The 15,541-nt window shown below is 42.4% G+C and overlaps 2 protein-coding genes across 2 annotated transcripts in view; both read left to right on the top strand.

Moving 5' to 3' along the window:
* The first annotated feature begins 710 nt into the window (after positions 1-710).
* LOC146606839 (protein NLRC3-like) overlaps positions 711-15,541 on the top strand; it is a 154,224-nt gene continuing 139,393 nt past the window's right edge. The window contains exons 1-4 of the mRNA XM_085349227.1: positions 711-829; positions 1,822-1,900; positions 4,366-4,570; positions 4,722-5,695. Of these exons, the coding sequence (XP_085205353.1) occupies positions 711-829; positions 1,822-1,900; positions 4,366-4,570; positions 4,722-5,695 (1,377 nt within the window). The remainder of the gene's footprint in view (positions 830-1,821; positions 1,901-4,365; positions 4,571-4,721; positions 5,696-15,541) is intronic.
* Positions 10,531-15,541, top strand: part of LOC146606840 (stonustoxin subunit beta-like) — a 9,879-nt gene continuing 4,868 nt past the window's right edge. The window contains exon 1 of the mRNA XM_085349244.1: positions 10,531-10,586. Coding sequence (XP_085205370.1) covers positions 10,531-10,586 — 56 coding nt within the window. The remainder of the gene's footprint in view (positions 10,587-15,541) is intronic.

Raw genomic sequence — 15,541 nt, forward strand, 5'->3', positions numbered from 1 at the left:
GTCAGAGCAGAGCTACTGAGAATCAATAAGTAATATCAATGATGGGATCAGAATCACTAAATTCTTCTCATCCCTGTCAGTATCATACATGTGCTGTATAATGTGATAAATGTAGAGGTGCTGGCTGTTCTCTCACTCTGCTGTTTAGCTGTAAAGGACGCCTCCCTGCCTTTGTCTCATTCATGACCTTTAATAGTCTCTTCTAACATGCAGAGATCTGTATGATCTGTTTCATAGAGTCTAACCAGCCTGTACAGGTAACAACAACAGTCACTGCATCACTGACACACAAACGTCATCTCTGTCAATAACAACATTCATACATGGAATAAAAACACATCAGTGGATCATTGCTGGAGCTGATGTTTGTGCTCCTGGTGCAAAGGCTCTCAGTTTCCTCCTTGAAATAACATCAGTGGTGGGTCAGCGACATGCTTTCTTTCCCTCTCAGGTTTAAATATCTGGGACTCTCCACCGTTTGGTTTTAGAGCTGAAGAAGCTTCTCAGATGAAACGTCTTCCAGAAACTTAAAGACGTCTCTTTTCTCTCCAAGCTCCTTAGATCACATGACCTGGATGACTGAACCTACAGACATATTGACCTGGTTTCATGGTCACATGACAGGTCAGAGGTCAGCGACTGTAACTCAGTTCCTCCTGTTAATGTGAACTCACTGAGTGTTTGTGGTTTACCTCTCAGACTGACTGAAGATGATGATGGAGGAAGAGGAGGACAGAGCAGAGTCTGCAGGGTCCAGCTGTCCGTCTGTGAGGAGTGACCGGTCCAAAGATCGACCTCCACTCTTCAGTGGTGAACCTGGAGCAACGAGGTCAGAGAGCTGTGATGACTCCTTTACATGTTTGTGTTTCCTGGATAAATATGACCTGAAACATCCTCAGATTGTTCCAAAGATTCATTAAAAAGAAAACAATGAAAGAGAAAAGATCCAAATGTTTGACTTGGTCATTTGCTGTTTGAGGACAGTGATGCTCATATCTGTGGGGAAAGTGTGACCTGAGTGGGTTCATGTTTGTCTTTAAAGAACAGAGCTGCTCTGATTCTCTTTGTGTCTGATCTGTTAAACAGTCTGAGAGGTCACACAGAGACCCAGCAGCTAAAGCCTGGATCATACTGGCTGCTGTTACTCCATCAGGACAACACTGAACCACAGTGGTGTGGATGTAGTGGATAAATCCCACCATACTGATGCTCAGAGTTAACCACAGGGAACAAAACCAGATGTTACCTTCAGATTGTGACCTTTGGAGTGGACGATGCAGATTTCAATAGAGAATAAATGTTGTTGTTTTTCAGCTGTGAAGAAAGAATCTAATTTTCTGAACTGAAGAATTTATGATGCTGGAAACAACATGGAGACTATAACACAACATTTCCACTGTGTTCATAGAATGAATGTAAAACTGTCAGACATTCATTAAATATGCAAAATGTCTACAGAAGCATCAGAGGGTCAGACGTGAAGCACTCAGTGATTTTGATCAAATGACTCATCAGTTATTGATCTGTACTACACTGATCTACCACGTTAGTAAAGCTGGTGTTCTGGTGGTGGAGGGAGACTCGGATCATGTTCTGGTTTTGGAGCAGTGATCTGCTGATGGTTCAGTTTGATGAGCTTCTTCAAAATCATCCCTGACATCACCACTGAAAGGACGTCCATGAAAACAGACTGAAAATTACTGATATGTTCACAATCTGAGAGTTTAAAACTTGACAGACTTGATTCAGATGAAGTTATTTGAGCAGAAACTCCTGGATCTTTATCCTGTGTTGATCTAATCCTTCATGGTTCCTCCACAGAGTGGAGCAGCAGAGCTCAGAGGTTCCCAGTGGTCAGTCTGCCCAGCAGCATCAAACACAGCTGGACTCCATATTTATGGTCTGTACATGTACAACAACTACTTTAATATTAATAATAATGCATTTATTTATAGGTCCCTTTCAGAACACCAAGGACTCTGTGGACTAAATGACCAAAAGAAACAAACTTTGAAATCAGACGGTGCAAATGTGATCACAGGGAAACGTTTTAAACATCGAGGCTTTAAACAGAAACCAAAGTGAAACAGTTTGTAGTCGAGATCAGTGGGGATGAAGCTGAATAACTGTTTCTTCAAAAACTTTGAGCAATAAATGACAAATATGATGTAAATTAGCAGCATTAGCACTTACTAATGATGTGAGCTGACACTCGGCTGTATTGAGACGACCACATTAGGTGGTCCTCAACTGTAATGGAAACCAGTGGATCCAGTCCAGTCGTGGTGACCTGTGGTGAGTCGATCTGAGCAGCTACTAATGGAAACAGGGCCATAGATGTGTTTGTGCTTAATAACAGTGAATCACATGAGTTTTACATTACTGTTAAAATCTCATGTTGTTTGTTAAAGTGTGCAGTTCAGGGTGTGTTACTAAAACACTTTCCAAAGACCCAGCCCCCATAAAAAGCAGCCAATCAGCTTCTAAGAGTTACACACCCACACATATCTATCAGGTTAACTCTGGTCTAACACACTTGGATTTAGCTTGAAGAATGTTCCTGTACGAGGACTGAAAATGATTTAATAAGCAGCTAATGTCCAAAGAACAACTTTGACACACCTTCATAAAACCTGCAGAGCAAAGAAAAACTAGCTGAAAGTCTGGCTGCTCTTATGAAAAGTACAGAGAAATTATGGGTCGCTCAACACTTGTGCACAATATAAGAGTTTAAATAAATCTAAAGAATAACTCAAAGTCCTACAATCATACTGATAAAGTCATCTACAGCTAACTATCCAAGTGGATTTGTTTAAGACAGCTCCATCTGCTGGTGGCCCTCTGCAGGTGCATGAAAGGGGCGTGTTTATAGTGAAAGTAGTAGAGAAAGTAAACCCCACGGGAAGGAGGAGGACTCTCAGCAGCTTCCAGCTCATATTCAGACATTTGACTTCTCACTGAAAGCAGCAAGTTTGAGTGTCTGTACCTTAGTTAGAAGAGATAACATGTCAGTAGTAATTAGAGTTGATTGAGCAATGCTGTCCTTGTAATGTAGTTTATGATTTTTATGGACAAGTCCAGTTTTTCTGTAGAGCCTCTCAAGTTGGTGACAGCAGCAGTGGAAGTTCACGTGTAAACCAGAGCAGCAAATCAGGTCCAAATGTGTTGTTCACAGTGAGTGGGATCATCAGTGTGCTGCTATGTTAACCTCCTGCAGCAGGATGTCTTTGGTCAGAGAATGGATAGATCACTAAGTCATTGTTGAGTTTAGGGAGACAGTAGACAGTTGCAGTAGGTTCAGCCAGTTGACACACAGTAGATAAAATAACTGAAGGCAGGAGCAGACACCTGTATGACTTTCCACCTCTCACATAGATTATTTCCCTGGGCAGCGCCACAGGGCTGGTAGATGTAAACAAAGCTGGAGGAGAGGATTTATTCATCTGAGAAAAGTCACAGAGTTGGGTCTTGATGCTCAATCATCCAGGTACGTAAATCCCAAAAAGCTTGATTCTGTTCATCTGGATGTTTTCAGTGGGAGAAACGTTTCATCATCATCAGGTGACTTCTTCAGTCTCAGCTGACTGCAGGTTTCAATCTCATAAACAGGACATTTGTATGACTGAAACCAGCCCACTGAAGGAACAATGGGCTGGGAGGTCAGTTCATTGATCATTGGTACGCATATTGTCAGGACCATTGATCAATGGTTGTTGATCAATGGTCATGAGTCCAGTTCACAGAGAGCTGGGGAATGGCTGCAATCACAGCATGTAAGATGGTGACAGTTGTACCCTTAGGCCCCTCCTCCATTCAGAGATGGTCTTTCCTTTTCACATAAATGGCCTCCTTGACTCCGCCCTCAAACCAGCGTTCACATTTACTCAGGACCTTCTTGATGTGAAGTTCTTCTGCTTCGCTGGCTGCTGTGTCTGTGGGGATGGTGTTTGTTCTGTGTTGTTGTGTCCTGATGACGCCCAGTTTGTGCCCCAGTGGATGATGAGAGTCAAACCTTAAATACTGATCTGTATGTGTAAACAGAGTGAACCTTTAAGACCAGTTGTCTGTACGATCAACTCAGTCACCTGAAACATCTCCAAGTTTCTGGCTTTGATCATCAACCTGTTGGTAGTTCAGCTCTGAACACCAGTGAAATGTTTCTCCCACTGAAATCGCTGCATTCATATGAACAGCATCAACGTTTTGGGATCATGGAGTTGTGGACAAAGTCTCAGTTAATCAGATAAAGTCAAACCTATAATTGGTGAAGAGGTCGTGGATGATATGCCCCTTGATCGTAAAGAAGTGGATGTTGTGTGGACTAAAGTTCAGAGTGGTGGGTCATTCATAAATATTCTGTTCCAGCTGCTGGAGGACAACATCATCACTTTTGTGAAGAACGAGCTGAAGAAGATCCAGAAGGCTCTGAATCCAAATAAGCCCCAGTGCTTGGAGTTTCAGAGGGAGGATGATGAGCAGAGGAGAAACAGCAGAGAGGCATTTGTGAAGATCACAGTGGACTTCCTGAGGAGAATGAAGCAGGAGGAGCTGGCTGACCGTCTGCAGAGACGTAAGAGGATTTATCTAAAGATTTAAGCTGCTGGATAAATGAGAGACTTGTGACACCAGTGTGTTCAGTCATTTCTCAGTGGGTCAGAAATTGTCATCAGCATTTTGTAAAATGTGATTGTTAAAGTTGTATTTTTATTATTATTATTCAGAACTTCCAGCTGCTGTTTGTCATCGTAAACTTAAATCTAAGCTGAAGAAGAAGTTCCAGTGTGTGTTTGAGGGCATCGCTAAAGCAGGAAACCCAACCGTCCTGAATCAGATCTACACAGAGCTCTACATCACAGAGGGAGGGACTGCAGAGGTCAATGATGAACATGAGGTCAGACAGATTGAAACAGCATCCAGGAAACCAGACAGACCAGAAACAACAATCAGACAAGAAGACATCTTTAAAGCCTCACCTGGAAGAGATGAACCAATCAGAACAGTGCTGACAAAGGGAGTGGCTGGCATTGGGAAAACAGTCTTAACACAGAAATACAGCCTGGACTGGGCTGAAGACAAAGCCAACCAGGACATCCAGTTCATATTTCCATTCACTTTCAGAGAGCTGAATGTGCTGAAAGAGGAAAAGTTCAGCTTGGTGGGACTTGTTCATCACTTCTTTACTGAAACCAAAGAAGCAGGAATCTGCAGCTTTGAAGACTTCCAGGTTGTGTTCATCTTTGATGGTCTGGATGAGTGTCGACTTCCTCTGGACTTCCACAAAACTACAATCCTAACTGACCCTAGAAAGTCCACCTCAGTGGATGTGCTGCTGATAAACCTCATCAGGGGGAAACTGCTTCCCTCTGCTCGCCTCTGGATAACCACACGACCTGCAGCAGCCAATCAGATCCCTCCTGACTGTGTTGGCATGGTGACAGAGGTCAGAGGGTTCACTGACCCACAGAAGGAGGAGTACTTCAGGAAGAGGTTCAGAGATGAGGAGCAGGCCAGCAGCATCATCTCCCACATCAAGACATCACGAAGCCTCCACATCATGTGTCACATCCCAGTCTTCTGCTGGATCACTGCTACAGTTCTGGAGGATGTGCTGGAAACCAGAGAGGGAGGACAGCTGCCCAAGACCCTGACTGAGATGTACATCCACTTCCTGGTGGTTCAGGCCAAAGTGAAGAAGGTCAAGTATGATGGAGGAGCTGAGACAGATCCACACTGGAGTCCAGAGAGCAGAAAGATGATGGAGTCTCTGGGGAAACTGGCTTTTGATCAGCTGCAGAAAGGAAACCTGATCTTCTATGAATCAGACCTGACAGAGTGTGGCATCGATATCAGAGCAGCCTCAGTGTACTCAGGAGTGTTCACACAGATCTTTAAAGAGGAGAGAGGACTGTACCAGGACAAGGTGTTCTGCTTCATCCATCTGAGTGTTCAGGAGTTTCTGGCTGCTCTTCATGTCCATCTGACCTTCATCAACTCTGGACTCAATCTGCTGGAACAACAACAAACAACCTCCAAGAAGTCTGAAACAGGAGAATCTGCAGAGACACACTTCTACCAGAGTGCTGTGAACAAGGCCTTACAGAGTCCAAATGGACACCTGGACTTGTTCCTCCGCTTCCTCCTGGGTCTTTCCCTGCAGACCAATCAGACTCTCCTACGAGCCCTGATGACACAAACAGGAAGTAACTCACAGACCAATCAGGAAACAGTCCAGTACATCAAGGAGAAGCTCAGTAAGAATCTGTCTGCAGAGAAAAGCATCAATCTGATCCACTGTCTGAATGAACTGAATGATCGTTCTCTAGTGGAGGAGATCCAACAATACAGGACTTCAGGAAGTCTCTCCACAGGTAAACTGTCTCCTGCTCAGTGCTCAGCTCTGACCTTCATCTTACTGTCATCAGAAGAAGATCTGGATGAGTTTGACTTCAAGAAATACTCTGCTTCAGAGGAGGCTCTTCTGAGGCTGCTGCCAGTGGTCAAAGCCTCCAACAAAGCTCTGTGAGTAAACATGTTGTCATCGCTTCATTGTTAAAATCATGGGAAATAAATCAGAAATGCTGAGTTCAAAGAGCACTGTAACTTTTTTTTAAAATAGTGAATTAAATGATCATCAGTCACTCGGTAAATATATGGTAGTTTTAATGTTTCACTCCAGCATTTCTAAAACACACTTTGTTCTGTAACTCTTATCAAAGGACAATCCAGACCCAGCCTATAAGAACATGAGCTCTGATGCTTCAGCCCCTCTGACAGGTTTATTATCCTCAGCTTGTTCATTTGTCTCCAACTCCAGGAGTTTGGTTGTTTTATTCTAAAGCACAAACTTCACCTGCCAGACTTCACCTACATCTTTTTCTGATGTTCATAATTTAAGTTCAAGTTTGTATCTCACTTTCAGTGCACACCCTCCCTTTTTAAATATAAATCTCTGCTGTGCTGTCATGTTTTCATCCTGTATGGAGGGAGAAACTCGGTCTTCATTACTGAAATTGCCTCTAAGGTCGTGTTTCTTGTCAGTAACCATATGTAACTGTAAGGCTTCCATAACCAGTGTTATCACAGAATTACAGTGGGTTCACTCTGGGTCCTCTACAGTTTCCTCCCACTGTCCACAGACATGCAGTTAGGTTACCTGGTGATCTAAACTTCATGCAGGTGTGAGTGAGAGTGGTTGTCTGTCCCTCTGTGGGCTTAGTGGAAGAGACTGGATGGATCTCTGCTTTGTCTTTGATATATGCTGACAGCAAACATTCTCCATGAAGTCTGCATTTCAGCTCATCTCCTTTATACACACCTTTAACAGGAAGAGTTTTATACAGCTAGTGTTTAAAATCCAGTGTTATTCACAATACACAGGTAATGAGCATGATTATTGAATTACTAAAATTTTCTAAAATAATTGTTCTCAATGGGGTTCAGATCAGGTGAACAAGGAGGCCATGTCATTAGTTTTTCTTCTTTTATACCCTTTCTTGCCAGCCACGCTGTGGAGTACTTGGACGTGTGTGATGGAGCATTGTCCTGCATGAAAATCATGTTTTTCTTGAAGGATGCAGACTTCTTCCTGTACCACTGCTTGAAGAAGGTGTCTTCCAGAAACTGGCAGTAGGACTGGGAGTTGAGCTTGACTCCATCCTCAACCCGAAAAGGCCCCACAAGCTCATCTTTGATGATACCAGCCCAAACCAGTACTCCACCTCCACCTTGCTGGCGTCTGAGTGGGACTGGAGCTCTCTGCCCTTTACCAATCCAGCCACGGGCCCATCCATCTGGCCCATCAAGGCTCACTCTCATTTCATCAGTCCATAAAACCTTAGAAAAACCAGTCTTGAGATATTTCTTGGCCCAGTCTTGACGTTTCAGCTTGTGTGTCTTGTTCAGTGGTGGTCGTCTTTCAGCCTTTCTTACCTTGGCCATGTCTCTGAGTATTGCACACCTTGTGCTCTTGGGCACTCCAGTGATGTTGCAGCTCTGAAATATGGCCAAACTGGTGGCAAGTGGCATCTTGGCAGCTGCACGCTTGACTTTTCTCAGTTCATGGGCAGTTATTTTGCGCCTTGGTTTTTCCACACGCTTCTTGAGACCCTGTTGACTATTTTGAATGAAACGCTTGATTGTTCGATGATCACGCTTCAGAAGCTTTGCAATTTTGAGACTGCTGCATCCCTCTGCAAGATATCTCACTATTTTTGACTTTTCTGAGCCTGTCAAGTCCTTCTTTTGACCCATTTTGCCAAAGGAAAGGACGTTGCCTAATAATTATGCACACCTGATATAGGGTGTTGATGTCATTAGACCACACCCCTTCTCATTACAGAGATGCACATCACCTAATATGCTTAATTGGTAGTAGGCTTTCGAGCCTATACAGCTTGGAGTAAGACAACATGCATGAAGAGGATGATGTGGACAAAATACTCATTTGCCTAATAATTCTGCACTCCCTGTATTCATTCACTCTCACATTCACACACTGGTGGAGGTAAGCTACAGTTGTAGTGGTAGGTTAGGTTTTGCCCAAGGACAAAATGACCAAGACAGAGAGAGCTGGCTCATCAGACAGACAAGCTCATCTTGTAACCTACTGGTTCGCTGGTCAGCACACCAGCTGACTAGCGAACCGGCTAACTAGCACACCGGCTAAATAGCAAATCAGCTAACTAGCAGACCAGCTAACGGCAGCCACAAGCTGAAGGACGATTAAATGTAGTGGAGATATCAGAGATGACACTGGTGTGTCCGATTCACTCTTTAGCACTCTGGTCACTCTGGTGTGTCAGCCAGAACACCACTGAAGGCCAAATGATCCCAGCATGTGGAATAAAGAGCTTAAGGTTTGGTTTAAGACACTTTATTCTTTCACTGATTGATTCTTGCGGCTGTGATCATGTGTGTGGTTTCTTACAAAAAGGAAGTACACAATACAAATACATGACAAATAAGATGAATAGATAAGTTACATATCCAGTTATATGTACGTACATCAGTATAGCTAATATAGCCATATATAAGGACAAAGATCACAGTACTATAATGCAGTAATGTTAAACACAAAGGTGTATATCTACATAAATCTGTCCTATCAGTGATCAGGGTACTGTAGTATACTTCCACTACATAAACTATAGAAACTAAACGACATTAGTGTGACTTTAAGTTACCATCAGTACAGACGAACTGATGGTAGTTGTACAAAATAAAGGCATTGCAATTATTGTGAAGGGCTTCCGGTTAAACTAAGATCAGCTGATTACCTCATAACAAATTGTTTGCTATAGAACGCAGCTCCCACTCTTCATTAATATCATGTACTGTAACTCCCAAGTAACCATGGTTACCCAGCCACGCCCAGTAGTCTCCAGAGAGACCAACAGCTGGTGCACGTTGTAACGCCGTGGCTTTCATAGTCTCTCCTTTTTCTACAGCTCATGTGTTCTTCTTGTGATGGTGCGTCTTGAGGGAGGCTCATACATGCCGTCATTTGTTGATCCTAAGAACGTTCCTCAGACCGACTTCTTCAACAACACTAATCGGCCTGCAGTTTGTAGCTACTCACTTCACTGTGGTGTTTGTTAGCTTGTCTTTCTTTGGTTTTATCCTGACTCCTCCCACAAGCTGATCCTACGTAGTCTGCCCAAGCCTCCCACCTCTGTTTGTTTGGGTGGTTTGTTTGCTGCCATCAACAGCGTGTAATGCATTTAAATGATACTTCAGACATGAAGTACTGCGACAATAAAAAACTCAACTTTGCTTAAAAATAACTTTAGTTGTATCAACACTGCCCTCTGGAATAATTAGACTTTGGTGACAAACTGATGTGATCTCCATGTTTCCTTTGTTGGACTGTGGGCGAGTGTCAGAACTGAATGTACTGAGTAACATGTGGAGTTTAAATATGTGTCAGTTCCAGTTTTAGAGCTCTAAAGTGCAGCTATCATGTTAGGAATATGTTAGGAATAGACAGGAACACTGAGCACACTGAGGTCAAATCTTTATTTATCCAGTTCATCTGTAGGCTGAGCTCAGTCCATCCATTTAGTGAAATGATGTTTAAAGGTCTCCTTGTTCTGTGAGCGTGCACAGATCCTGAAGCAGAAAGCCTGGGTTAACAGAGAAATGATCATCACTGTGATGATGCTCACCATCTCTGACTGGGATTTGAGGTTTTGTCAAAGCAGCAAAGAAAGCCTGGCTATGTTGGACTGGGTGTGGAAGCAGCTCCCAGTTTGAGTTCAGGAGACAGACACCCTCTCTACTTTGACGATCAGCTTCAAACTTTCCTTTTTGATAAAACTTATAGTTAGAGCTGGATCAGGTGACCCTGAACCATCACTTAGTTATGCTGCTATAGAGATGGATAACAGATGGATTGTTGTTTTGTGTGTCTGCAGTCTGTCAGGCTGTCTGATCACAGAGGAAGGCTGTACTTCTCTGGCCTCAGCTCTGACCTCCAACCCCTCCCATCTGAGAGAGCTGGACCTGAGCTACAATCATCCAGGTCTCTCAGGAATGAAGCTTCTGTCGGCTGGACTGAAGGATCCAGGCTGGAGACTGGACACTCTCAGGTATGGAGAGAATGTCTGATATAGGAGGAAGAGCTGGAATCATTTCCTGTGTCTTTCACTCACTTCCTGTTTGTTTCCTGCAGATGAGACATGAACAATCACACATGCAGGAATATTTTCAGGGACAGACACACTAGTCTAGCTGGATAGTTCATGGATATTTATGTAGGGGGTCTTCAAGGAGTCTGTTTGCAGGAACATTAATGATAACTGATAAGTCATGTTGAGAGTTTCATTAAAAGTAGACTTACAGTTAGGTAATATTTGGACAGAGACAACATTTTGTAACTTTAGATACAAGTATCAGCCATGTGTGTGTTTCCCATGCTGTATGTCCACAGTCTCAGTGACACTGACAGAAGGATGAAACAAGGCTGTGAATCATTTCAGTCTGTGTGTGTGACAAAGAGGCAGACAGGAGCAGCTAACATTTGGAAATGGAAGCTTACTGGAAACACTACATTCACGGCTGAATTCACAATAGATTTGTTCTCAAGTGCACATTTAGCAGCTAATGCTAATACTGTTTTCCCTTTGCTTTCTACAGCAGCTATTGCTAAGTAGGCCACTTTGCTCCGCTAAGGATTTGTGTGACCATGATGGAGACTCTGATAAGCTAATGCTGCTAAGCTAATGCTGTTTATGGGCCCTGTTAGAATCAATATTTCATTCTCATTCTGTTGTTTGAGAACAATATTAACGTTTCACATCATTATAACACAAGAGAAAAGGGTATTGGCATTAGCTACTAGTGCTTATTCACCTCAAATTACCTTTAGCTGCTAATGGCAGCCTACTTAGCATTAACTCCTCACTAATATAATGCTAATTTACATCAAATTAGCATTAACTGCTCATATTGTTATAAGGAAAGAGAAAACGGTATTAGCATTTGCTGCTAATAATTATTCACCCCTAATTAGAATAAGCCGCTAAAAGCAGCCAACTTAGCATTAATTCCTCACTTTGTTGTTACCCAACGGAAAAGAGTATTAGTTAGTATTAGTATTAGCTACTATCATTTTTAATAAGTAAGAGAAAACAGTATTAGCAGTAGCGCATAATGCTAATTCACGTCAACGTAGTATTAGTTAATAATGGCAGCCTACTTAGCATTAACTGCTCACTAAAATAATGCTAATTCGCATCAAATTAGCATTAGCTGCTCAAGTTGTTATAAGGAAAAAGAGAAAACGGTATTAGTATTAGCTGCTAATAATTATTCACCCCTAATTAGAGTTAGCCCCTAATGGCAGTCTACTTAGCATTAACTCCTGACATTGTTATAATGCAGGGGAAAAGAGTTACCATTATCGGATAATGCTAATTCTCATCAAATTAGCATTAGCTAATAATGGCTAACGTACTTAGCATTACCTACTAATATTGATATAAAGCAAGAAAATATGGTATTAGCATTAGCTTCTAATGCTTTCTCATCTAAAATTAGAATTAGCCACTAATGGCATCCTATTTAGCATTAACTCTTCACATCGCAAGGGAAAAATTAGAATTCAATAAAAAAAAAAAAGTGTTCACATTAGCTACTTGTATTGTTAAAACGTAAGAAAAAACATTGTTAGCATAAGGGGATAATGCTAATTCACCTCAAATTAGTATTAGCTAATAACGACAACCTACATAGTATTAGCTGGTCACATTGTTATAAAGCAAGAAAATATGGTATTAGCATTATCTGCCAATTCCTATTCACCTAAAATTAGCATTACCTGCTAATGGCAGTCTACTTAGCATTAACTCCTCACTAATGTGATGCTAATTCACATTAAATTAGCTTTAGCATTAGCTGCTAGCATCAGCCTACCTAGCACTAGCTGCTCACATTGTTAAAAGGGAAGAGAATACGATATTAGCATTAGCTGGTAATATTTATTCACCCCTAATTAGAATTAGCCACTAATGGCAGCATACTTAGCGTTAACTCCTCACATCGTTGTAATGCAAATGAGGCTAACTTGCATTAAATTAGACTGCTGTTATTAGCTAATGCTATTTAGCAGTAGCTGCTCACATTGTTATAAAGCAAAGGAAAACGATATGAGCATTAGGTTCTAATGCGTATTTGCCTTAAATTAGACGTAGGTGCTAATGGCAGCCTACTTAGCATTAGCAGCTCAGATGTTATAATGCTAGGAAAAAGAGTGTTAGCATTAGCCGTTCACATTGTTATAAAGTTAAGGGAAATAGTGTTAGCATTAGCTACTCACATTTTTAAAAAAAGTAAGTGTTAGCATTAGTGCATAATGCTAATTCATGTCAAATTAGCATTAGTTAATAACGGCAGCCTATTTAGCATTAGCAGATAATGTTGACCTTGGCCCACTGGAAAAGTTAAGAACTAAAGATTTAGGAGTGTTTCTCGATAGCTCTTTCTCGTTTGAGAAACAAATGAATTCTGTTATTAAAACCAGCTGTAAGGTTTATATTGTTGATTGTCATTTATGCTTAGAAATATTTACTCATATATGCTTAGAGTTGTATAATTGATTGCATGATGATAGAGGTTTGATCCTGAGTAGTCTGTAAAGACTCTGTGTGCCTTCCAGAGTGCTCTGGCATGCACACACCACTTGGGGCCATGAGAGAGGTCGTACCCTCTCTTACTGATTTATGGTGTAGGACAGGGGTCTCAAACTCAATTTAGCTGGGGGCCGCTGCAGGCAGAGTCTGGGTGAGGCTGGGCCGCATTAGGTTTTCCACAAGAAAGGCATGGTTAAAAAATTCCAATCTTCTCAAATCTCTTTATTTTTATTTTTTAACACAAAATATGAAAAATGAATAAACAAATTAAGAATTAATAAGAAAATAAATCAATCTGTAATACATAAATAAAACAATAATAAGATATTTTTAGTCAGTGAACTTGTGTGTTTCTTTCAGTCTTCTATATCTGCATTGTTTAGATTGAAATGTCTGTATTAACAGTTCTATAACCTTCTTCTGAACATGAATGGAACACTGTAGAAAATGAACTGTTCTTCTGAACATGGCTTCTCTTGCCTACTCCTTGCTGCTAGAGACCTGGCAGCGTTTCCTCTCGCATAGCCGAGCCAGATTTGGCCTGAGGGAGGAAGCAGTTGCGACCCTCAGTATGTCTTGAAGCTGATCATCCGTAAGTCTGGACCTGTACTTGGACTTATTGAAGTTCAAAGTGGAGAAGAGCTTTTGGCACAAGTATGTGCTACCAAAAAGGCACATGGTCCGCTTGAACATTCGGGAAAGCCGAGGGAAACTAGGGCTCAAGTCTCTCAAAAATTGTCCAAGCTTGTCTGCTTTTCCACTCACCTCCCTGAACTTTGCTTTGAGTTCAGAGTTGCACTGCAGCTCAATGAGCTCCATTTGAAGCACAGAAGGGGCATCTTGCACATCAAAGGAGAAGGGGTCCGCAAAAATGTGAAAGGTGGCTCTGTGTGTCTTGAAGTCAGCAAATCTGTGATCAAATTCCTCCTGTAGCCTCAAAATGACATCAACATACTCGTCAGCACTGAATGGTGTGCCTGCATCCACGAGTGCCTTGCATGCTGGGAAATGGCAAAGGTTTGTCTGAGAGAGCTGAGCTTTCCAGAGCGCCAGTTTTGTGGAGAATGCTCTCACGTTGTCATAGGCAGCACTGACAAGTTGCCCCTGGCCTTGTAACGTCTTGTTCAGTACATTAAGCTCATGTGTCATATCAACAAGAAAAGCTGAGTCCATGAGCCATTTGGGATGAGTTAGCACAGGAACACTAACTCCATCCTTCTCCATGAAGGCTTCACTTCTGCTCTCAACTCAAAAAGTCTCTTTAATACATTTCCCCTGCTGAGCCAACGTACCTCAGTGAAGTCGAGCACATCCCCATATTCTGACTCCATTTCCTCTAAAAAAGCACAGAACCTTCGGTGCTTTAAGCCCCTGGATCTGATTTGGTTGATGCATTTCACAACAATAGACATCACATTGTCAAACTTCAGGCATTTGCTGCAAAGGACCTGCTGATGGATGATGCAGTGCAGAGCAATGGCCTCCTCCACGCCTTCCTCTTCCAGTTTGTTTTGTGCCACCAGTCCATGTTTCCTCCCTGTCATTGATGGCGCTCCATCTGTTGTTATTCCAACAAACCTCTTCCATGGCAAACCAACATTCTCAATGGCATCACACAGCTTGTAAATATCTGCTGAGCGGTGGTCTGGCCATGCATTGGAATTACTGTGAGCAGCTCCTCCATCACTTCAAAACTGTCATCAACACCACGGACATACATTGGGAGCTGGGCAGTGTCGGTGATGTCTGTGGTCTCATCAAGAGCGACTGAGTATACACTGAAACATTTGGCTTTCTCACACAGTTGGTCATAAATGTCACTTGACAGGTCAGAAATGCGATCTGCTGCGGTGTTGGCAGAAAGGCTGATGTTGCTAAACTGACCTTTCTTTCCCGGACAGACTATATTTGCAGCCTGCAATATGCACTTTTAGACAAATGCACCTTCTGTGAATGGCTTCCCTGCTTTAGCAATCATCTCACTAACCACGTGGCTCCGACTGCTGCATTATTCTCTTTGGTTGCTTTCTTGGAGAAATCTTGCTGCCTCAGTAGATCTGTTTTAAGACTGGCAACCCGGTTCGCTCTCTCGTCTCCCTGGTATTTTGCATCCAGCTCAGCATGTCTAGTTGTGTAATGACGTTTCAAATTGTATTCCTTGTGCAGCGCAACTTTCTCTGTGCAAATAAGACAGGTCGGGGTGCCCCTGTGCTCAACAAAGAAATATTGCATTTCCCACTTTTCCTGAAATTGTCGGTGCTCATCACCAACCTTTCTCTTCACCGCAGGCTTTGAAAAAGACATGTTTGGGGCTATGTGACATTTATAATTCTACTTGGTGTCACTGTCGCATTGAAGTTTCAATCAAGCGTTTAGCCGACGGACGGGGAACGTCTCAACGCGTAGAGAACGTC

The sequence above is a fragment of the Diplotaxodon limnothrissa genome, unplaced genomic scaffold (genome assembly GCF_057381915.1).
Source record: "Diplotaxodon limnothrissa isolate DT_005_m unplaced genomic scaffold, D_limnothrissa_male_GT1.1 unmapped_scaffold_4, whole genome shotgun sequence".
NCBI classification, from domain to species: Eukaryota; Metazoa; Chordata; class Actinopteri; order Cichliformes; family Cichlidae; genus Diplotaxodon; species Diplotaxodon limnothrissa.